The sequence below is a fragment of the Marmota flaviventris genome, chromosome 6 (assembly GCF_047511675.1).
Source record: "Marmota flaviventris isolate mMarFla1 chromosome 6, mMarFla1.hap1, whole genome shotgun sequence".
In the NCBI taxonomy this organism is placed as follows: Eukaryota; Metazoa; Chordata; class Mammalia; order Rodentia; family Sciuridae; genus Marmota; species Marmota flaviventris.
The window spans coordinates 16,556,501-16,581,280 of NC_092503.1; the positions used below are offsets into that span (position 1 = coordinate 16,556,501).

At 38.6% G+C, this 24,780-nt stretch overlaps 1 protein-coding gene and 1 pseudogene across 4 annotated transcripts in view; both read left to right on the top strand.

Annotated features, from left to right (window-relative positions):
- Katna1 (katanin catalytic subunit A1) overlaps window positions 1–24,780 on the top strand; it is a 45,154-nt gene that overhangs the window by 734 nt on the left and 19,640 nt on the right. For 2 of the 4 annotated variants that reach the window (XM_071612917.1, XM_071612918.1), the window contains exons 2-4: window positions 18,765–18,939; window positions 21,246–21,403; window positions 22,911–22,961. In XM_071612917.1, coding sequence (XP_071469018.1) covers window positions 18,778–18,939; window positions 21,246–21,403; window positions 22,911–22,961 — 371 coding nt within the window. In that variant the 5' untranslated portion in view covers window positions 18,765–18,777. The remainder of the gene's footprint in view (window positions 1–18,764; window positions 18,940–21,245; window positions 21,404–22,910; window positions 22,962–24,780) is intronic. The other 2 variants (XM_027939582.2, XM_027939583.2) reach the window with 1 other exon arrangement.
- LOC114096090 (heterogeneous nuclear ribonucleoprotein F-like) lies at window positions 15,783–16,580 on the top strand (annotated as a pseudogene).

The window sequence follows — 24,780 nt, forward strand, 5'->3', positions numbered from 1 at the left end:
TTAGGTAGTCGGAACCGCTTAGAAAACTTGACCCTTAAAGCATTTGTTTCATACAGTACATTATATGGTAACAAATTAAAGATAAACATGGATGGGTAAGTGCCTCAAGACCTCATTTAATCATGTTGTTTCCTCTTTTAACTGCAAAGTGCCGCTTTTATATTAGTTACTGACTCCAGCAGCCCAATGATGCTCCCTTTTCTTTTGAAAATACTGTTTTATGCCTTCCTCTTTGAAATTGACATTTAGCTACTGCTGAAAACATTCTTGATTTTTAAGAATGTGTGCAATACGGTTTTTCATAGTCATAAATTCACTATGAAGGACACCTTTGCATATATTTCATTACAAGAAATAGTCTTGTAATGCTTATACAGGCCTTATTATACAGTGCTATTTTTCTTTCCTAAGATTTTTAAAATAGTGAGTTTTTATAACAAGAATTAAGAGCAAAACTCTTTCTTGTATTAACATTAACAAGTTATGGTTTGCATCACGCCTAAAAAAAAAAGGCAGTGCCAATCAACTTTCAACATTCCTATACTGCAAAAAGCTATATAAACCTCCTTTGTAGCACACATTACTCAAGAATCTCACATTTTATAGATTCAGTACTAGACATGCTGTATAGTCTACTAGAGATTCTGTATTTTTTTTGACAGTAATACCACAATTCTAAAATAATGATTAGAGAGTCTTGTAGATTTTACATACACTATTAACATTGTTAAATTTGTTTACAACAAAGGTTTGTAGGATTTTCTTTTTTTTTAAAAGCTGCTTGGCTGCTCAAAAAAGATAGTGTATCAAATCAGTATGGTCAGTGTTGATAACATGCTAAATAGATTTTGCTTATGGTGTTTATTTATAGGGTGTGGGTATGGTTTTTAAATTTCCTTTCCATTGTTACACACCTGTTTGTTTTATTCAGGGTAAACTGAAAGCTTACCAAATACATACATAGGAGACTTTTTTTTTTTAGCAATTTCTTTTTGTTGCTTCTTTTTCATGGTAATAACTTTCTTGTGCTTGAGTGTTTATTATAAGATGATTACAAAAGTGAGAAGAATGTGTGCCATACTTTAATTGTTCATGGGTCATTCATGTATTTTGCTCATTCATAATCATCAGTGACTGACTACAAATTAGCATATGGTTGTTTTCATGTCCCAGAGATGAACATTCTGAAAATTGTTTGTCAGTTTGCTCACACTTGTAGCCATATACATTGGTTAACAAAATGCCTACAGGAAGATGCATGGTTGGTTTTATGATCTGTTTTTGTTTTAGGAAATAAATTTTGCATGCAGATTTTTTTTTTTTTTTTTTTTGTACCAGGAATTGAACCCAGGGGCACTTAACCACTGAACCACATACCCAGCCCTTTTTTATATTTTATTAGAGACAGGGTCTCACTGAGTTGCTTAGGGCCTCCCTTTTGCGGAGGCTGGCTTTGAAGTCAAGATCCTCCTGCCTCAGCCTCCTGAGCTGCTGGGATTGCAGTGTGCCACCGCGCCTGGTGCAGATAAATATTTTTATAAACATTTTTAGGCTTCCAGCATTGATGCTGGAATTTTGTTTTTTTGTGGTACTGAGTATTGAACCCACAGTCTTGCTCATGCTATAGGCAAGCACTCTACCACTGAACTATACCTGCAGCCCTGATGATTTTTTTTAGTGTGTACTTTAATAGTATTTTATGGTTGTTTCATGTTGTTAAGCCAGGGGAAAGGGTGGGGGGAACCTAGAATAAATAAGGCGATTTTTTTAACTAAATTTCAATAACTTAATTCTGTCCTATTTTTGCCCTCAGGGTAATTCCTTGCAATTCAGTCTACTTTTGTCTTTAAAGAAATTCTTTTCAGCTCAGTTGGGGTTCCTTAAATATTTCTTGAACAAATGACCTATGCACATTACTGTGAAAACTGCAGTATCAGTGGAATCCAGTGTAAGAGTCCTTAAGAAATTAAAAGGGCAAGATGTCTTTTCTAAATGTGGAATAAGGAGGGCCCTGCACTTGTTCAGGGAGAGAATAGGAATCTTCAAATTCAAATATTTGGTTCTGTTACCTGTTCTCTTTTAGTCTCTTTGCTTTTTTACAAATCCTAGAGAGAAAGAAAATAAAAAATAATTTTTGTTTCTTTGTGGATACTACACTCCATCAGATATTAAGTTTGCTAGAAATGTTGATGTAAAGTTGAGATTTTACTATTTAATTTAAAAAATTCAGGTGCTGGGGATATAGCTCAGTTGGTTAAAGTACTTGCCTTGCAAGACCCAGGGTTCAATCCCTAGCACCACCAAAAAAAAAAAAAAAAATTGGCTGGGTGCCATGGCATATGCCTGTCATCCCAGCTTCTTGGGGTGCTAATTCAGAAAGGCTCTCTCTCAAAAGAGGACTGGGGGTGTAGCCCAATGGTAGTGAGCCCCCCTGGGTTAAATCTCCAGGACCAAAATAAATAAATAAATAAATAGACTGTTACTTGAATTAAAATACCATGTTGTATTTTGCTCAGTTTAAATAAGTGAATTTAGTCATTAATTAAATTATAAATACTGAAGTATTCTGTTAGAATAATATAAAGAAAATGCTTATTGTTAGATAAAGCCGCACAGCCTATGGTTATTTTTCTTAGCCGCACAGCCTATGGTTATTTTTCTCTCTAATAATCTACGTAATGCCGACTCTGAATTTTGAGACAATCTCATTTGTTTAAGTATTCTATTTAATGTTGAGCCAATAGGTAGTGTTTACATTTCATAATAATTAACATTTTGTCTGTCAGCTTTTTTTAAAAAAATAAATTCACTCTTTCCAATACTGCCAGATACTGTGCTAGTTAGATCCAGTTTCTGTCCTTCTGCAATGTACTTTTAGCCCTGATAAGGACAATGATAAGGAAAGTTGGAGATTCTCATAAATTTACAGTGTTGACATTCATTTGAGGAGGTGTTTTAGGCTTGAGTTACTAAAGGAATGGGAAAGATTTTTTTTTTGGTCTAACATTAAGTGAACTAAAGGTGATTTGATATCATTATCTGTGAACACATTGCTTCTTTGATAGCGAAGGATTTTTCAGGTCATTTATTAATGTAGCCTTGGATTGACTTTATTTCTGTTTGTAAGAAAATGTCAGTTCTTTGGCTCCTAAAGAATTTTATCTGACTAGAAAGGGAAATTCAAAACACAGAAACTTTGAAGAAGGTGTGGAGTAACTTAAGAGTCTGGGGCCATTGAGCCATGCCTTCAAAAACAACAAAACAAAAAAAGGACCACCTAGACATACATAATAATTTAATGTAGGTTTTTGTTTGTTTTGGTGGTGCCACAGATTGAACCTGTGCCTCCAGCTATGCTAGATAACCATTGTATCAGTGAGCTACATCCCCCTGCCCTTATTTATTTATTTTGAGATAGGATCTCCCTAAATTGCCCTGGCTGACCCCTAACTATTCATCCTTCTACTTCAGCCTCCTCAGTAACTGGGATTATAGGCTTGCACCATCATACCCAGTTAATGTAGATCTGTAGGGGTTGGGGCGGGGGTCTTTGGGGATTGAATCTTGGGGTGCTCTATCACTGAGCTATATCCAGCCCCCCTCCCCCTTTTTTGGGTACTAGGGATTGAACTCAGGGGCACTCGACTACTGAGCCACATCCCCAATCCTGTTTTGTATTTTATTTAGAGACAGGCTCTCACTGAATTGCTTAGCTCCTCTCCATTTCTGAGGCTAGCTTTGAACTTGCGATCCTCCTGTCTCAACCTCTGGAGCCACTAGGATGAGATGTGTGCATCATCATGCAGTCCATCCAGCCCTTTTTATTTTTATTTTCAGACAGGGTCTTGCTATGCAATCCTCTGCCTCAGCTGGGATTATAGGTATGTATCACTGCACCTGGCTTCTATGTAGATTTTTTTTTTAACTGAGAGAAAAGTTAGAAAGATCTGGAGGAGTCTATTAAGGAACAGGGGCAGGGATAGAGGGTGTAATATAAGAAGCCTGATAATCCAAGTCCGTCTCTCAGATCCACTGTCATATTTCCAGCAGCTGACTGCCGCAGTCTGGCTGGGCACAAAATCACGAGCCACCACACACCTTGTAGATTCAAACAGCAACTCTTTATTCTTGAACTGTCACCAGCACTCTACACACGTTCTGGGGAAATCCACGTTCCAGGCCCCAATCACGTTCTGGGCAAAATTCCAAATACTCTCTGAATCCCACAAGAACTCAATGGGGACTCAACGAGCAGGCGCGCCTGAGGCAGCAGGATACGCCCTATTCCCAGCAGGGTACACCTTAAACCTGGAACCGCCCTAAACCAGGATTGTCCTAAACCTGGAACGCCCTAAACCCGGATCCGCCCTGGTCCTTGAGCAAGGTCACCTTACATGCAGTGACACTGCAAATGACCTGGGTCATGCCATGCGTCATTCTTACTTAGCAATGGCCCTCAGCATCTCCCCCCTTCTGATTAATTAAATGACAAGCAATGTGGCTTAAGGACCATGCCTGGTAGGTTGTCCAATTCAACATATGGTTCTTACCCGTCATGGGAAAAACTGACCTCTAGGCGTCAGCCTCCTGTCTTAGGTTGATACCACTCAATTGGATCATACCCGTCACTGACTACCGGTCCAGTATACAGCCATACTTGTGGATAGGCCTATGCACCAGTGGGGGGGTGAGGTTCTTGCCTCACCTCTGTTGGCCCCCAATTTTGCCCTTGGTGCCAGTGGGGGGGTGAGGTTCTTTGCCTCACCTCTGTTGGCCCCCAAATTTTAGACCATCACTAGCAGAAGGGAGGAGGATACAGAAATGCCACGACACCAAGCCAATTGACGGCTCCTTTGGAAAAATTGCATCACTGGTGACACCATCAGCAAAGATATGCCAGCACTACCACAATTCGCTGCACCAAACGATAGTTCACAATGCATACAAGTGATACATAGTCCAGGCAAGTTCTGCAGGCAGTTCAAAGCGGAGGAGTCTATCAATATGTCCATTTCCTCCCAAAGTAAATCGAGTCGTTGATTGAGCATTACTTGTTGAGTTATATTCAATGATGCATCAGTTTATACAGTTTACTGTGATAGCTATCGTAGAAGCTATCTTCACCGGCACTGGGATGGAGATGGGAATTCTGGCAATGATGCTAAAGAGACATTATCCTGAACAGAATTATTAAATATGATGAAAAGGAAAGGTGAAAGTAAACAAACAGATCTGTTAACCTCCTTTAAAAACAATCCTTAACAGCTTTTTACCTAATTTAAATTAGTAAACAAACAGATCTGTTAACCACCTTTAAAAACAATCCTTAACAGCTGTTTACCTCATTTAAATTAAACCATTTAAATCACGTGAATAAAAAAAAATAATAATAATTCGGATCCATTTTTTCATGAGCGCTCCTCATATAAGATCTATGGACATACGCACACACAGACATACAACACAAAACACAAATGTGCACACAAACGTACAACACATAAGACAATAGTAAAGGCCTTGTAGCTTTACCTAGGTGAAATCTCCATTGCAATGTTTAAAAACTCCACAGTCAAACAATAAAACTGATCAGAAAAACATTAACCTAGGTTTGTATGAGGTCAAAAAATAAAATAGAACTTTATGATGTGGGAAAAATGCAATAATAAAATAGATATTGAAAAAAGCACCCTGGTTAATCACTGTCGTAGATGTAAGAATACCAAGCTGGAGCTCTGGATATCAGCTGTTATGGATTTGAGTCAAATCATCTTCTTTTTGGACTGTAGAAATTGCTTTAGTTAATCTCTCTGGAATCCAAATTGGCTGCTGTTCTCCCTGTGGAAAAACACAAACAGACCCCGGACTCCAGACAATCACTGGGTCAGGACCTTTCCATTGTCCTGTTAGAATATCTTTCCAAAGTACTTTAGGCTTATGTACATTTTTTGGATACATATGCCTTTCCGCAGCACTAAGTCCTGATGAATCCAAATTTAAATAAAGTTTAGAGTAAAAAGCGTTATTTTAAGTTTATCTTTGGGGGATATATACCCCTTTCCAATTCCCTCTTTTTGCTTTAATAAGTATGTTTTAATAGTTTGATGAGCTCTTTCAACTATGCCTTGTCCCTGTGGATTGTATGGGATTCCTGTTATATGAGTAATGCCAAATGATGAGCAAAATTGTTTAAAAGAGGTAGAAGTATAACCAGGACCATTATCTGTTTTTAACTGTTTAGGAACGCCCACAGTGGCAAAATTTTGTAAGCAGTGAGCTATAACATCTTTAGTTTTTTCTCCGGCATGAAGGGAGCCCATCAAAAATCCGGAAGAAGTATCAACTGTAACATGTAAATATTTTAATTTTCCAAATTCTGGCAAGTGTGTGACATCCATCTGCCAAATATGGTTAGGTATCAGTCCTCTAGGATTGACTCCAAGATTAACTTGTGGTAAAAATGTCACACAATTTTGACATTGTTTTATTATATGTCTGGCTTGTTCCTTAGTTATTTTAAAACGCTTTTGTAAAGTATTAGCATTAACATGAAACCTTTTATGAAAATTTGTAGCTTCTTCTAGTGTAGAGAAAATATGTATGTCATGTGTAGTTTTATCTGCTAAATCATTGCCCAAACTAAGGGCTCCAGGCAATCCTGTATGTGCCCTAATATGTCCTATAAAGAATGGATCTTTTCTGTCCCAGATTAGACTTTGTATAGTGGAAAACAAAGAGAAAACAGTAGAGGAAGGGGAAATCCTACCAGCATCTTCAAGGGATACAATAGCATTAACTATATATTGACTATCAGAAAATAAATTAAATACAGAATCTTTAAACATCACAAAAGCTTGTAAAACTGCATTAAGCTCTACCTTTTGAGCTGATTGTTTGGGTACTAAAAATGTAAAAGTTTGATCAGGGGTAACTACTGCTGCTGTACCATTATTAGACCCATCAGTGAATATAATTGGAGCATTCATGATAGGGGTTTTTCTTGTCATTTTAGGAAAAACTACAGGATGCTTAGACCAAAAAGACAACAAAGGATTAGATGGTAAATGATTATCAAATGTAACATTAGATTTACACATGATTATTGCCCAAGTATTTAACTCATTAGCTAACTCATCAATTTGATCCATAGTATATGGAGTAATAATTTTATTGGGAGAAATTCCAAACACTCCCTTTGCTGCTCTTATTCCTTTGAGTATTAATTGTCCTACAGCCTCAGGATACCTAGTAAGAATAGTGTTAGGAGAATAAGATAAATGTATCCACAATAATGGACCTTCTTGCCAAAATACTCCTGTAGGAATATTTTTTTGTTGGTAGTACAATAAATAATAAAGGCAAACTTATGTCAATTCTATCCAAATGCATATTTTCCATATATGTTTCAATAATTTTTAATGCCTTTCTTGCTTTAGGAGTTAACATGCGGGGTGAATTTGGATCTGATGGACCTTTTAGAATATCAAATAAAGGTCCCAACTCTCCTGTTGGTATGCCTAGATAAGGCCTTATCCAATTTATGTCTCCCAATAACTTTTGAAAGTCATTAAGTGATTTGAGTTGATCTACTCGTATTTGAATTTTTGGTGGACGGACCATGGTTGAGGATAATAGAACTTCTAAATAATTAATTGGAAAATTTAATTGTACTTTATTCCTATCTCTAGATTATAATTTTTTCATAAGTTTGTAAGTGTGGCATAACATTCCAGCAATATGTTTTTATCTTTATGTGCTAATAACACATCATCCATATAGTGAAATATTTGTAGTTCAGGATTTTGATTTCTAAGTGGCTGGATTGCTTTGTTAACATAGACTTGACACATAGTTGGACTGTTAGCCATCCCTTGAGGGAGTACTTTCCATTCATATCTCTGATCAGGACCTTTATGATTTAATGCAGGGATAGTAAATGCAAAACGTGGACTATCCTCAGGATGAATTGGAATCGAAAAAAAACAATCTTTAATATCTATAGCTAAAACATGCCAGGTTTTTGGCAAAGCAGACAATTGAGGAATCCCTGATTGAGCAGGTCCCTTAATAACCATCTCATTATTAATGGCTCTTAAATCTTGCAATAATCTCCATTTACCAGGTTTCTTTTTGATGACAAAAATGGGAGTATTATGGGGAGATACGGAAGGTTGTATATGTCCCTCCGCTAATTGTTGTTTGACCAGATCATGGGCTACTTGAATCTTTTCTTTAGTGAGGGGCCACTGAGGAACCCACACTGGTCTTTCTGATTTCCAAGTAATTTTGATTGTCTCAGTGGCCCTTTCTGAAAATCCAACCCATGTCTGTCTGTTCCTTGATCTATTTGTATTGGTGCTGCTATACCTTGTTCTTGTTCTCCTAATCTTTTTTCTTTCCTAAAGCCTTGTCTAGCCCTAGTAGTGGGCGCATTAGGATTGATGTTACTTGTTAACGTCAAACCTAATTGATCTAGGACATCTCGTCCCCATAAATTTATAGGAAGATGATCCAATACATATGGCTGTATAGTTCCTTCACATCCTTCAGGATCCTTCCAATCTAATATCATTGAACTTCTATGGGGATTAGTCGCCACTCCTAGGCCTCGAAGCGTTTGAGTGGGTTGTTGTAATGGCCAATGTTTTGGCCATTCTTGACGAGATATGATGCTAAGGTCAGCACCTGTGTCCAGTAGCCCATTAAACTCATGTCCTTGAATATTTAGTTTTAGCATTGGGTGAGAATCTAAATTTAAAGACAGCATAGCCCAATCTACACCTGTGGAGCCTAATCCCCTGGAACCTCTTTCTACACTACGGCTGGAGAATTTATCATGTAGGCTGGGTATTATTGACAACTGTGCTATTCTATCTCCTGGTGAAATTACTGATATACCTCTTGGAGAACTAGCTATAATTTTTATTTCACCTACATAATCGGGATCAATTACCCCAGGACTTATCATAAGTCCTTTTAATGTAGATGAACTACGTCCCAATAATAAGCCTACTGTTCCTTGGGGAAGAGGTCCTTTTACTCCTGTGGGAATGATTTGAACTCCCATCTCTGGAGTTAGTACTGCTCTGGCAGAGGCGCAGATGTCCAACCCTGCGCTCCCTCTGGTTTGTCTGATGAGGGATTTAATGGACAATGTGTCCTGGGCACTACCCTGATGGTGTTGCTGGGTTCCTCCACTGCCCCGTATATTTGTGGTTGTGGGCCCCGGAGCATTGGGCCCCCCCAGTCCGTTTTTTGGCAATGGAGCCTGATGCCTTTCTTCACGATATCCGTTTTTTGATAAGGGAGTACCCTCTATGGTGGTTTGAGAACGGCATTCATTAGCCCAATGTCTCCCTCTATGGCATCGTGGGCAAATACCTGGTATTCTATTCCTTTGATACCTAGTTTTGTTAAACCCTTTTCCTATGGGGCAATTCCTTTTAAAATGTCCTGTTTGTTCACAGTTGTAGCATGTTTTTGGCCTGGCATCTAAAGCCTGTTGTACTGCAGCTGCCAAGACTTGCCCTTGTTCATTAATGTCTCTACATAATTTAATATATGTGTTTAAATCTTCATGTCTCCATGGTCTAATGACCTCTCTGCAGCAACGATTTGCTTGGTCATAAGCCAGTTGTTTTATTAATGGCATTGCCTGTTTTGTATCCCCCAAAATTCTGGAAGCTGTTTGAAGAAGCCTATCTACAAATTCAGCGTAAGGTTCATTAGTTCTCTGTATTACCTTAGATAGCTGACCTTGTAAATCTCCATGTCCTTGTAAAGTCTTCCATGCCCTAACTGCGTCTGCAGCAATTTGTGCATATATAGCAGGATCATATTCAATTTGTTGCCGTTGACCCTCATAAGGTCCTTTTCCTAACAACATATCTAGATTTCTTTGAGGGTAACCGGCTGCTGCATTTCGCCTAGCTGTCTCTGTGCAAAATTCCTCATTGGCAACCTTCCATAACAAATATTGTCCTCCATCTAGCACAGATTGACACATGCTAGCCCAATCTGCTGGCGTCATGTCCAAGTTAGTAATGGGCTCGACCATGCTTACCGTGAAGGGTGCTTGGGGACCATAGGTTGTTACAGCCTCCTTTAACTGCTTCACTGTTTTAAAATCTAAAGCACGGTGAATTCGCTGCCCTCCTACCTGTTCAAGTACAGGGCATGCTAATCTTTGAGGTCCTCTCTTAGGATCCCATTTATCAACTACGGGGTTTGAGGGCCACTCAGCTGTCTCCATAGGTGGGGCTGTTGGTTGAATTATGCCCTCTGGCGATAAAACGGAGTTAGTAACAGCCTCCTGTTGTGGCCTTTTTCCTAATAACCCCTTTTCCTTTAAATTTTCTTCCCCTGTCTGACTAGCTCGAGAGACCTTCTCTTTTGCTTGATCTAAAATGTCTTTCTCCATGGTCTGAACCTCTAACAATTTACTTAACACCTTTTCCATTTGTTTTTTACTAATTTCTAATCTACTATAAAGATAATGCAACCCAATAAGATAACACAAAACAAAACCAAAACTGAATGAAACAAAAACGGAATAAAAAATCGTTGTGTCAATTTTCTCTTCCTCAAGGCCAACGAACTTCAAACCTTTGGCCAACCATTTTTCCCAGTTTGCCTGAGAAATTTCTAGGGACAGGCATCTTGAAATAAAAACAAAATAAATCAAAAAAGGAACACATTGTTTTTTGAAATGCTCACCCATTCTTTCTCTCTTCCTCAAGAGCGAGAAATTTCACTTACCTCCAAGTTTCAGGCGTTCCCCGTACGGACCACCAAATGCCGCAGTCTGGCTGGGCACAAAATCATGAGCCACCACACACCTTGTAGATTCAAACAGCAACTCTTTATTCTCGAACTGTCACCAGCACTCTACACACATTCTGGGGAAATCCACGTTCCGGGCCCCAATCACGTTCTGGGCAAAATCCCAAATACTCTCTGAATCCCAGGAGAACTCAAGGGGACTCAATGAGCAGGCATGCCTGAGGCAGCAGGATACGCCCTATTCCCAGCAGGGTACACTTTAAACCTGGATTGTCCTAAACCTGGAACGCCCTAAACCTGGATCCGCCCTGGTCCTTGAGCAAGGTCACCTTACATGCAATGACACTGCAAATGACCTGGGTCATGCCATGCGTCATTCTTACTTAGCAATGGCCCTCAGCAGCTGACCTCAGTTATACTTTTCTAGTATCATAGCCTTAACTAGTGTCACTATGACAAGAATGCCTTCAGGGCAAAAATAATCATACAGTAGTCAAGCTGTAATCCCAGTTTGGTAGGGATGAGTTTAAGATCAAGAAATGTGAAGAGTGTTGAGAGTCAGGAACTAGAGTGAAGTAAAAAGATCTTGGTAGTTAAATGAAGTTCTAGTAGTATTTATGCATTCATTCATTCACTCAAAGGTTTATTGAGATCTGCTAATCTTTCCACTGAGCCTGGTTCTGGGTGCTGGAGATGTATCAGTAAACAAAAGAGAGCCCTCCATCGTTCCTAGCCATGGAGCTTTTATTAAGATGGAACATTATATCAGTGGTCATGACTTCAGGGAGTCACTCTTTAGATATTTGAATTTTTTTTTCCTTTTCTTTTGGACCTCAGATGTCCAGGAATTACTCATAAACCTCAGTTCACAGTGTATTGCTTCATAACACATTACTCCATATCTTAGTAGCTTAAAACAATAGGCATTTATTATCCCAAAGTTTCTTTGGGTCGGGAATCTGGGCATGGCTTAGTAGGTGCTTCTGATTCAGGGTCTTTCACAAAGCTTTAAATCAAAATGTCAACCAGGGCTGTAGTCATCACAAGACAATTGAAGATGAGGATTCAAGCTCATTCACATTATTGTCAGTTTTCATCTCCCTGTGGGCTTTTGGACTGAGGGTCTCAGTTCCTTGCTAATTGTTGGCCTGGAGTCTCCTGTAGTTTTTTGTCATGTGAGCCTCTGTACAGGGCAGCTCACTGTGTGATAGCTGGTTTCCCTTTGAGTGGGCCACCAAGAGACAGTGAGCAAGCTGGAAGTCACTGTCTATACTCAAAAGTGAAATTCTATCATTTTTGCATATTTGTTAAAGCACACATTTAAGAGGAGATAATTTAAAAAGGGCATAGATACCATGAAGCAAGAGATTATAGAGTCATGTTGGAAGCCCACTACATCTAAGATGGATGAAAGGTTTTTTTTGTTGTTGTTGTTGTATGTGTGTGTGTGTATTGTTTTGCCCTATTCTTCATGCAGTTTCTGCATTCAAATTTCCTTTACATAGACAAATGTTTGTTTACACACACACACACACATATTTTTTCTTGCTTATGTATGTGTCCTTTAAAAATAAATGCTTATACAGTAAGCATTGTTTTTAAATTAACAAAATGGTATTGAGGTTTAGGCATTGTTCTGTTTTTTTTTGTAACCTAACCCAACCCTATATTTTGATGATGTATCTATGTTACTATGTATAACTGTTGTTGCTTCCATCTGCTCTCTGATAATCCATAGTCGGTAGCCATAACATTTCCCTAGCAGGAAATCTATCTAGGCTGGCTCCAACTCTTTGATTTCTCAAACAGTTTCGTCATTAACAGTCTTTAGGGATCTGTGTGAATCTTTCTCTGGAATATTTACAAGAGTGAAATTGCTGGTTTTAAGGTTTATTAAATACATAAGTCTTCATCCAGGAGTAAAGAACGTATATTTGTAGACCATAAGAAATGTGGTCTTCTGTATCAGATTTAAACTTTATTGTATCACTTGATCTTAACCATAGGTGGGGTGGGTAGGGGAGTGGTAGTCAAGAAGCACAGTTTAGGGCTAGGGATGTTGCTTAGTGGTAAAGCGCCGGTACTCTGAGTTCAATCCCCAATACTGCAAAAAATAAAAAATGAAAAATAAAAATAAACATCAGCATAGTTTTAGAAAACACCTCTAAATATACACACAATGGAATATTACTCAGCCATAAAGAAGAATGAAATCATGGCATTTGGCAGTGAATGGATGGAACTGGAGACTATCGTGCTATGTGAAATAAGCCAATTCCAAAAATCTAAAGGCCGAATTTTCTCTCTGATATGTGGATGCTGATTTACAATAGGCAGAGAATGGGGAGGAGTGGAAGTTCATTGAATTGGACAGGGGGGGAATGGGGGGAAGAGAAGGGGATAGGAATGGGAAAGACAGTAGAATGATTTAGACATAACTTTCCTATGTTTATATATGAATATACTACCATTGTAACTCCACATTGTGTACAACTACAAGGATGAAAAGTTATACTCCATATGTATATTATATATCAGAATACATTCTACTGTCATGCCTAACTAAAAAAAAAAAAAAAAAAAAAAAGAACAAATAAAAGAAGAAAGTTCCTCTGGCTAGAATAAATTAAGCTGGGTAGAATAGTCCCCACTTAGAAGTTATCTTCATTAATCTACATCTATTTGGATATCCTACTAATGTACAAAAGGAGTAAAAAGTAATTTTTTTTCTTTTGTAGTTCTCTCCTCTAAGCTCTCTTCTGATCTTTCATGATCTTTATTTCACCTTTTTAGTTTCCCAGGCTTGAAACTTCATTCATTTTAAACAACTTATGCACACAGTGAGTTCCTAAATGTTTCAGATTTGCTTTTTTTATTTTGATAGCTTCAATCATAATTCAAACTGTTGCCCTCTAAAAAGCACATAGATCCATCTAACCTTGAACTTCTCTTCCTGTGTAGTCAATAAATGATGGCAGTCACTGTCCACATTAACAAAGCCAACTTTTATAAGTGCCTACTCTAATGCTTTATATTATCTATATCCATATATCTATATTCTACTAAGTGCAAAGATTAGGCTAGGTTCTAATATGTAGAAAGTTTTCAGAAGGATGCATTTAGCCTTTATTAAAGATTGACTCTTTGCAAAATAGAAGTAGTTACTATCCCATTTTTTTGTTGTTGTTGTTATTTATCAGTTTTTTTGTGCTGGTGATTGAACCCATGGGTACTTCACCACCGAGCTATCTCCCCAGCCCCTTTCCCTTGCATTTTTTGTTTTTGGTACCAGGGATGGGCGCTTAACCACTGAGCCACATCCCCAGGTTTTTTTGTTTTATTTTGGAACAGGATCTCTCTTGGTTGCTTAGGACCTCACTAAGTTGCTGAGGCTGTGTGATCAAATTCAGATTTGGAATTTGGAATTACAGGTGTGCACCACTGTGCCCAGCTTCCTTTCCTATTACTGTTTTTAAATTTGAGACAGGGTCTTACTAAGTTGCTTAAATCTCACTAAATTGCTGAGTGCAGCCTTGAACTTGTGATCCTCCTGCCTCAGTCTCCAGAGTAGCTAGGATTACAGGCATGTGTCACCATGCCTAGCTATTATCCCTGATTTGAAAACTGAGGCTTAGAAAAAAAAGTAAAGGTCTAGACTAAGGTGGCAGAATTATAATTCTAACCAAAAAAAAAAAAAAAAGTTTTTCTAACTTGAAAACGCATAGACTATTTATTTATTTTTTGAGACAGGGTCTTGCTAAGTTGTGGAAGTTCTCACTAAATTGCTGAGACTGGCATTAAACTTGCAATCTCTACGTCTCCAGATGTTTAATAAGATCATGTGTCATGCACTGAGGATATAGTCTCATACCTTTCATGTATATATCCTGCTTTCAAAGAATTTAGTTTACTCCCGTACTTTGGACCCAATGGCCTAGTCCTGGCGGCATGGTTAAGAACAAAAAAGATGCACCTGGACTTTCCCCAGAGCCTTCTACATTTCTAAGCGTCGGTGGAATTTGAGGTTCTCTGGCTGCAAGCAGGGCTTGTTTGATGAAAGTAGAAATCAGCCCTACCTTCTTCAGTGGACAATTTGTTACCTACTTTAAGTGTCTCCCACTAAAGGCATCCATCTTTCCTTGAGCCACAGAAACCTGTGCCCAAGCTTTTCTGACATTTGCCTTGTCAAGTGTCCATGATGCTGGGCCCTGAGGGAGGTGAAGGTTTTGTGGTCAAACTCCGTGGCCTGCCCTGGTCCTGCTCAATTGAGGACTTGCAGAACTTTCTCTCCGACTGCACGTTTCACGATGGGGTTGCAGGTGTCCATTTCATTTACACTGGAGAAGGCAGGCAGAGTGGTGAGGCTTTTGTTGAACTTGAATCAGAAGATGATGTAAAAATGGCCCTGAAAAAAGACAGGGAAAGCATGGGACACCATACATCGAGGTGTTCAAGTCACACAGAACCCAGATGGATTGGGTGTTGAAGCACAGTGGTCCAAACAGCACCGACACTGCCAATGATGGCTTCGAGCGGCTTCAGGGACTCCCTTTGGATGCACAAAGGAAGAAATCGTTCAGTTCTTCTCAGGGTTGGAAATTGTGCCAAACGGGATCACATTGCCTGTGGACCACTGCCGCAGTCTGGCTGGGCACAAAATAACCAAGCTGCCACACAGCCTTGTAGGTTCAAACAGCAACCTTTTTTTTTAAACAGCAACCTTTATTCCCAAACTCTCACTGACACTCTACACACACTTCCCGGGAACACACTGCCTCCACCTGGCTCAATTCCACCTGCACCAATTCTCCCGGAACCCCAACAGGAGCTCAACTCAACTGGAGCAGCAGGATCCGCCCTAATCCTGGAGCCGCCCTATTCCCCTGAGGATCTGCCCTAATCCCAGGGCAGGGTCACCTTTCAACCATTCCCTCTAGCAAAATGCCAGGCGTCATTCATTCATTCATTCCAACTAAACTGTGGCTCTCAACAGACCCCGAGGGCAAGATTATAGGGGAGGCCTTTGTGCAGTTTGCCTCACAGGAATTAGCTGAAAAGGCTCTAGGGAAGCACAAGGAGAGAATAGGGCATAGGTATATTGAAGTGTTTAAGAGCAGTCAGGAGGAAGTTAGGTCATATTCTGATCCGCCTCTGAAGTTCATGTCTGTGCAGCGGCAGGGGACCTATGACCGGCCAGGCACAGCCCGGAGGTACATTGGCATCGTGAAGCAGGCGGGCCTGGAGAGGATGAGGTCTGGTGCCTACAGTGCAGGCTATGGGGGCTATGAGGAGTACAGCAGTCTGAGTGATGGCTACGGCTTTACCACCGACCTGTTTGGGAGAGACCTCAGTTACTGTTTCTCAGGAATGTATGACCATAGATATGGAGATGGTGAATTCACAGTGCAGAGCACCACTGGCCACTGTGTCCACATGAGGGGGCTGCCCTAAAAGCAACAGAGAACGACATTTACAACTTCTCTCCACTCAACCCTATGAGAGTCCATATTGAGATTGGCCCTGATGGTAGAGTGACGGGCGAAGCAGATGTTGAGTTTGCCACCCATGAAGAAGCTGTGGCAGCTATGTCAAAAGACAGGGCCAACATGCAGCACAGATACATAGAACTCTTCCTGAATTCAACAACAGGGGCCAGCAATGGGGCTTATAGCAGCCAGGTGATGCAGAGCATGGGTGAGTCAGCTGCCTAGGCCACTTATAGTGGCCTGGAGAGCCAGTCAGTGAGTGGCTGTTATGGGGCCGGCTATAGCGGTCAGAACAGCATGGGTGGATATGACTAGTTTTGTGTAACATTTGAGTTATTTCAACCAAATTTTCACAGGTAGCCAACAAGCAGTGAAAAGCAGTTCATAACTAGAGAAAGCTGTGGGACCCATTTAGCACCATGAGTTTCTGAAATCTGGATTAAAAAATTACCTCTTCAGTGTTTTCTCATGCAAACTTTTCTTCTGGCATGTGATATTGAGTAAACTAAAAACTATTTTCTTCCGCTTTTCTTGATTAACATTTTGGTAGTATACTTCAGAGATGTTATCTGAGTTAAAGTAGTTTTAAGTATGTTAAAATGTGGATCTTTTACACAACACCACAGTGAACACATTGGGGAGATGTACTTTTTGGGAGAACTCAAAGGTGCTAGATCCCTAATTCAAAGAGAAACATTTCTCATGTTTGTTCTATTTTTTTTCTTCTTCATTTAAAATTTTTAGGTTAAGATTAAGCTTTTTAAAGTTAGTTTTGAGAACTGAGACACAATACTAATACTGTAGGAATTGGTGAGGCCTTGACTTAAAGATTTCTTTGTATTGTGATTTCCTTTTGGGTGTATTTTGCTACTTTTGAGTTCTCCGGGAGCCCCGTTGAGGGCAAGAGAGTTGGGAGCTCGCATGGAGTGGAGTGCTGGTGAGAGTTTGGGCAATAAATAGTTCCTGTTTGAACCTACAAGTGCCTCGTGGCGCCTAGGTTATTTGTGCCCAGCCAGACTGCAACAGTATTTTGCTAAGTGAAACTTGTTAAATTTTTTGATAACTAATTTTTTTTTTCTTAAAATAAAGACTTTTTTCACAATGAAAAAAAAAAAGAATTTAGTTTAGGCTGGGCATGGTGGCACATGCCTGTAATCCCATGACTTGGGAGGCTAATACAGGATGATTGCAAATTCTAGGCCAGCCTGGGCAACTTAGTGAGTCTGTTATGCTCGAATTCGGGACCCCCAAAGACCACCAGAAACCCAAGATCTATGTGAGCAGCAAAGAGGTGTTTATTGCAAGCTAGCTCGGTCCTCCACGCACACACACAGCAACTGGTGACACTGAGAGGCCCCGAGCTCAGGGTTTGCAGCAGTTTTATACATTTTTTGGAGAGGGCAGGGACTTCACATACATCATAGCCTCTTTTAGCAAATCATCACACACTGCGGGAAAATCAAATAACAACTCTAAGACATGATTAGCACATTCACTGGCGGAAACAAGTTGGGTATGGGTGATTGGTCAGTACAAAAGGGGTATTCGTTTGAACTGATTGGTTTAAGCCAAGAGGGGTGTACCTGCTGAACTACATGGTTTCCCAACTTGTTATCAACCACCATAAACTACTGGGAGGGTCATCTGGCATCCCAGGTATTTCCCTGTCTCATGCTGATAGGTGGCTGCTAGGGGGCTGCTATGGATCCCCACCTAGCCTGACTGAGTCAGGGACACCTGGTGCAGCAGATCTCTCCTGTTATTTGTAGATAAACAACTTAGCAGGGTGGGAATGTGCTTAGGAGTGCTCTGTGGGTTTTTCCAAGGACAAAGGTCATGTCCCTTCCTTGGACAGGCTTTGCTCTGAGGTAGAGGCTGTTTTTTTCAAGTCCCTTTCTCAAAATTAAGTAAAAAGCTTTTTAAATAAAAAGCTCAGAGGTAGAGTGTCTCTGGGTTCAATCCCCAGTATTGAGAAAAAAAAAAATCATGAACTCAATTTAGTAGAGATATAGAGTAACTATAGACAAATGCTTTGAGATGAAAGTCCCTGTGAAGTTCCAGGGGACTTTGGAAAAGGAGACATTTATTTTGAACAGAGGAATTGGGAAGTAGACAACTGAGAGAATGTCATCTCAACTGGGCTGTGTGGCACATAGGTAGGGTGTAGGGTTTGGATGTCAGAACTAATGTTTTTTTAAAGAATAAAAATGTATGAGCAAATGTATAAGAATGAAAAAGTACCATATGTGTAAGCTTCTTGAATAAACTCCAGAAACTATAATTTTAAAAACTCTTTATGGGGGCTGGGATGTGGCTCAAGCGGTAGTGCGCTTGCCTGGCATGCGTGCGGCCCGGGTTCGATCCTCAGCACCACATACAAAGATGTTGTGTCCGCCGATAACTGAAAAATAAATATTAAAATTATTTAAAAAAAAAAAACTCTTTATGGTACTTATTTTTAAGAGACATGTCTAATGAAATTTTTTTTCTTTTTTATAGCTTACAGTTGAGCATGAGTCTTCTTATGATTAGTGAGAATGTAAAACTGGCTCGTGAATATGCATTGCTGGGAAACTACGACTCTGCAATGGTTTATTATCAGGGAGTTCTTGACCAAATGAACAAGTATCTATACTCAGTCAAAGACACATACCTTCAGCAGAAATGGCAACAGGTGAGGATCATGACTGCTGTATGTTTTTTTTTTAATATTTATTTATTTATTTTTCGGTGGACACAACATCTTTGTTTGTATGTGGTGCTGAGGATCGAACCCGGGCCGCACGCATGCCAGGCGAGCACGCTACCACTTGAGCCACATCCCCAGCCCACTGCTGTATGTTTTAATGACTGTGTACATAGAAGGGAAAATTTAGATCTAATCATCAGTGCTATATAAAGTTACATATTAAGTATATATGGTTTATGTAGAGCACTTGCCTAGCACATGCAATGCCCTGGGTTTGATTCCCCAGCACTGTAGGAGTGTATGGTTTATATATAATATTTGTATGTAATATTACTTGAAAATTTTTATTATATTCGTAATAATCCTCTTTTACTTTCAAAGTATTATGAGCTCTAATTATTCTGATTGTTGTAATATAATACATTTTAGTTTAGAAGTTTTAGAAAGTAATTGTTTTGATTTTTAAAAAGTAATTTTTTAGATTAGATTTTTACTTAAATTAGAGTTGACTTTATTAAGCTATTGTTGAAACTGCAGTTGATGCTTGAATCTCCTTTAGGTATCATATTCCCTATAGAACTTTTACAAAGCAGGTCATATTTATATCTCATTTGAGGAACTTTTTTTTAAAAATTTATTTTAGTTATTGATGTACCTTTATTTTATTTATTTATATGCGGTGCTAAGAATCAAACCCATTGCCTCACACATACTAGGTAAGTGCTTTACCACTGAGCTACAACCCCAGCCCACCCATTTGAGGAACTTTAACTACTAAGCACCAACAGAAATTTATAGAACTTATAAGTTCAGTTGAGGATGATATTTGTAGCAAGGTTCACCTGTCACAAAAGGAATAATGCTTCAAAAACTAGTGGTCTTTTTGAGCTGATCTTCTCGGTGGAATATTATTCCCTAACTTCTTTTTAAATATTATGCCATATTTGTCTTTGATTTCTTAGGGAAAGTATTCTGTCCTTTGAACTTCTTCCTCATCCTGCTCTTCCATATCCTTTACATTACCAAAAGGGGAAAATGTTTTTATTTCATAAATAGTCTTCAGTTTGTGCAGGTGGTGCACACCTATAATCCCAGCAACTTGAGAGACTGAGGCGAGAAGATTGCAAATTCAAGGCCAACCTCAGCAATATAGCGAGATCTTAATAAGCTTAATAAGACCCTGTCTCAAAAAAAAAAAAAAAAAAAAAAAGGCTGGGGATGTGGCTCAGTGGTTTAGCACCCCTGGGTTCAATCACTGATAACAACAACAACAACAAAAATCTTAAGTTTGTTACTGAAAGACTCTTTAGGCTTTTTGTTGTTAGGCCAGAGACATATTCTTGAAAAGCTAAGATTTGTGTAAAGACACTTACAGTTAAATCATTGAAGTTTTTGTTTGTTTGTTTGTTTTGTTTGGGGTTTTTGGGGATTGAACCCAAGGGTGCTTTATCTAACCTTCATTTCAGTACCTATACCGCCCCCAAAAATATATAGTGTTTTTTTTTTTCATTTTAAAATTGACCAACTAAACCATTTAAGATGTATAGTTCAATAATAATTAATTCATTAATAATGTGCAATCATTACCATTTATAGCTTTTAAATTGAGTCAAGACTGCCTTTTAAAAATACCTTTGTTTGGGGGCTGGGGTTATAGCTCAGTGGTAGAGCGCTTGCCTAACATGTGTGAGGCACTAGGCTGGATCCTCAGCACCACATAAAATTAAATAGATAAAGATTCTGTGTCTATATACAACTAAAAAAAAAAATAAAAAAAATACCTTGGTTGTATGTAAATTGAGACACTGTTTTTTGATTGCATATTGATATGAATTTTAATAATCAAAAATTATTACTTTCTAATTCATATTGAATCCATTGTAGAGTTATGGAATTAGTGGATTTTGTTTATGATTTTAAAAGCTAATTAAATGGTATAAAAACTATCAAAGGACAACTTGCAAATGTTTTATTTTTGTCAAATGTCAAAATTAGTTAACTTTTCAATTTGTTACATTTTAAAATTGGAATTTTTTCAATTGGAATAATAACTGTAAATTAGTAACAGTTTACCCAGGATATATAATACATTTTATCAGAATTAATTTTGCCATTGAAAACAGAATTAAGGAACCATTATTAAAATTTTGACAGAATATGTGAGTGTGCTTTATTGGATGTCTGATATCAAAATGGAGGTTTCTATTATCTCTAATAAATGGCCCTTTTTAATCTTGGCAATAATTTATTAGTTACAGAAATTTAAAACACATGTTATTCTTTGAAACTAGGTTTGGCAGGAAATAAATGTGGAAGCTAAGCATGTGAAGGATATCATGAAAACACTAGAGAGCTTTAAACTAGACAGCACTCCTTTGAAAGCTGCACAACATGAGCTTCCGGCTTCTGAGGGAGAAGTTTGGTCCTTGCCCGTACCTGTCGAAAGAAGGTAAGTGGAGACCTTTTAGGAAACCAGTTAGTTGGGTGTGGTGGTACACACCTATAATTCCGGCATATCAGGAAGCTAAGGCAGGAAACAAGTTATCAAGACCCTGTCTCAAAACAAAAATTATTATTTATTTTTCAGTTGTAGTTGGGCAACAGTTGTAGTTGGTATATTTTTATTCCATTCATTCATTTTTATGTGGTGCTGAGGGTTGAACCCAGGGTCCCACATGTGGTAGGCGAGCACTCTGCCGCTGAGCCAAAACCCCTGCACCTCAAAACAAAAAATTTTAAAAGGGCTAAAAAGGGCTAGCTATGTAACTCGGTGATCAAGCACCCTTGAATTCAATTCTTAATACTGCAAAAAAAGGAAAGAAACCAGTTAGTCAAAAAAGCTGAGAGTATTTGTCATATCTAAAAAGAAGACTGGTGGCTGACAGACAGAATGTCCCTCATTCTGAAATGTCCTTTTATAATTATTGAATTATGTACCTTGTGACTCTATGACCTATTTCAAGAATTAACATTTTGGTGGAAATAAGTCAAAAATATGCGTTCGTGGCCAGGAAAGGTAGCACATGCCTGTAATCCCAGCAGATAGGGTGAGGCATAGTGATCACAAGTTCAAAGCAGACTCAGCAGCTTAGTAAGGGCCTAAGCAACTTAGTGGAGCCCTGTCTCAAAATAAAAAGTAAAAAGGACCGGGAATGTGGCTCCATGGTTAAGGGCCTCTGGGTTCAATCCTGGTACCAAAACAAAAAAACACAAAAAGTCTTTGTGAATGAGCTGAACTTTAGTGGAGACAGTGTTATCTTAAGGAAGGAAAATAGGGCTGGAGGAAATATCTGAGCTCTGTTTCTGTCTTTGCTACCATCTCTGGCTTTGGAAAAAATGATAGAACTTTTCCAACCCTCAGGTTTTTCTTAGGTGAGGGAGCAGGTTATATAACAGTGTTTTTCAAACAAGCTCTTTGATTATTGCTTTTCAGCTGTACGGCTAAAATTGAAAAATGGCTTTTTTTTTCCTTCTTCTTTAGCTGTATATTGGGGATTGAATGCAGGGGCACTTTACCACTGAACTACATCTCCAGCCCTTTCTATTTTATTTTGAGACAGGGTCTCCCTGAGTTGCCCAGGCCATCCTTAAACTTGGGATCCTCTTGCCTCGGCCTCACAAGTCATTGGGATTATAAGCATGTGTAGCATGTGCCACCGTGCTTGGCAAAATGTGGCTTTTTTAATTCATGGAGGAAAAATAAAAGATAAATGGGCTCAGTTTTTTAACAGTTTCCTCTGGTATTTCCCCCCCAGTTTCCTATGACCAAGTGCCTGCAAATGAACGATTAATGAAATTGATAGTTACTGAAATGTTCTCAATAGCCAGTCATGCTTAGTTTCACTGCCTGGTTTTTTGTTTTGTTTTAATGATTAGGTCTGGAAAAAGGTATAGATTATTTCCCTGAACTTTTTTTTAACCTTTATTTTACTTATTTATTTTTATGTGGTGCTGAGGATTGAACCCAGTGCCTCACATATGCTAGACAAGTGCTCTACAATGTGCAGGTAAATGTCAGTTCTATTTCACATACACAATAAATTTCCTAATTTGTATTGTGGATTTAAATGTATGAGTGTGTGATGGCTTTCTGGAAGGAAAACTGTGATTCCCAATACACAGTTGGATTGCACCCTAACCACTGGCTTGAGAACATTGCATTTAGGGCATGGCTTAGATGGTTTTCAGTTTGAACAGTCTGTCATTGTAACTTTTAAGTTTTGATTGTATTTTGTAATAATAGGTGCTGGATATTGAGTATCCACAATATTCTTGAGTACTGTGTTAGGCTGCTTCTTGTGTTATTTATTTCTCACAATTAACCTTCCAAATGAGTCATATATTCCCTATAATTCAGGAGAAAACTGAGCTACAGCAAGGTTAGGTAACTTTTCCCCAATATCATAAAGCTAATAACTGGTGAATCTAGCATTAGAGCCCAGATATATTACATTTTATAATAATGATTTCACAGCTGGCACTCTACCATAATAGCCCTTCTCAAACTAGCATACATGACAGTCTCTGGAGGGCAGTTATTAAAAATGTGGATTTGGGGGGCATCACTGACAGAGAGTCTGGTATGTAATAATAGCAGGTGAGACCCAGGAATGTGTAGGTGATTCTTTTTTTTTTTTTAAATAAGCACTCTATTGACTAAGCTATATTCTCAGCCCTGATCTGTAATCTTTTTTAAAAAAAATATTTTATTTACATTTTAGTTTTCGGCAGACACAACATCTTTGTATGTGGTGCTGAGGATCGAACCTGGGCTGCACCCATGCCAGGGGAGCTCCCTACCGCTTGAGCCACAACCCCAGCCCCAGTGTAGGTGATTCTGATACAGCAGGTCCATGGGTCACACTTTGAGAATTTCCATACCAAAATATGCCTGTACTTAAGTTCAATTAATGGATATTGATTCTAGCTATTTAAGTTTCTGTTAAAAGTATTAATACTGTTATTGACTCCTTATATCTTTTGAATATGTACTATCTTTTCCCTTGCTTATAAGCAATTTCATTTAAATTATATTTTCTGTTACCTTTTATAATTTTTAAAAAGTACAGTGGGCGCATTAAAGAAAAATAGGAAGATTCATAGAATTAGTGAGAAATCAGTCATTCTAGCTTATTTCTTTTTTTATGCATTGTTTATTTTCATAGTAGTAATTGTAACATCCATAATTCACAACATTGTACCTTTTTAAATTTATTTATTTTGGTATGGTGATTGAAGCCAGGCACTTAAGCACTGAGCCACATCCCAGCCTTTTAAAAAAATATATTAGAGACAGGGTCTCACTAAATTGCTTAGGGCTTTGACCTTGTGATCCTCCTGCCTCAGCCTCTGGAGGGTCTGGGATTACAGGTGTGCACCACCACACCCAGCAACATTGTGCCTTCTTAAGGAAAAGTTAATAGACAACAATCACTATATATTTACTATGTGCCAGGCACTGCATTAATTGCTTTACATAAATTTCTGATGAGGAAACTTAATCTTAGATACATTAAGTGATTTATTCGTCATAGGTAAGCATTGGTGATTTACAAGCAATGTCAAACTTTTTAAAAAAATTTTTTTGTAGTTGTAGATGGACAGAATGCCTTTGTTTTATTTGTTTATTTTTATGTAGTGCTGAAGGTCGAACTCAGTGCCTCACGTGTGTTCGACAAGCACTCTGCCATTCAGCCTCGACCCCAGCCCTTATCTGCCTCTTTTTAAAGGTTGTTTGCTACTCTTCTGAGTGGATGTAACCTGCATAGTGAACCATGTGCTGATTGCTTGTTTTCCCTTTTTTCATTATTATAAATAAAGTTGCAG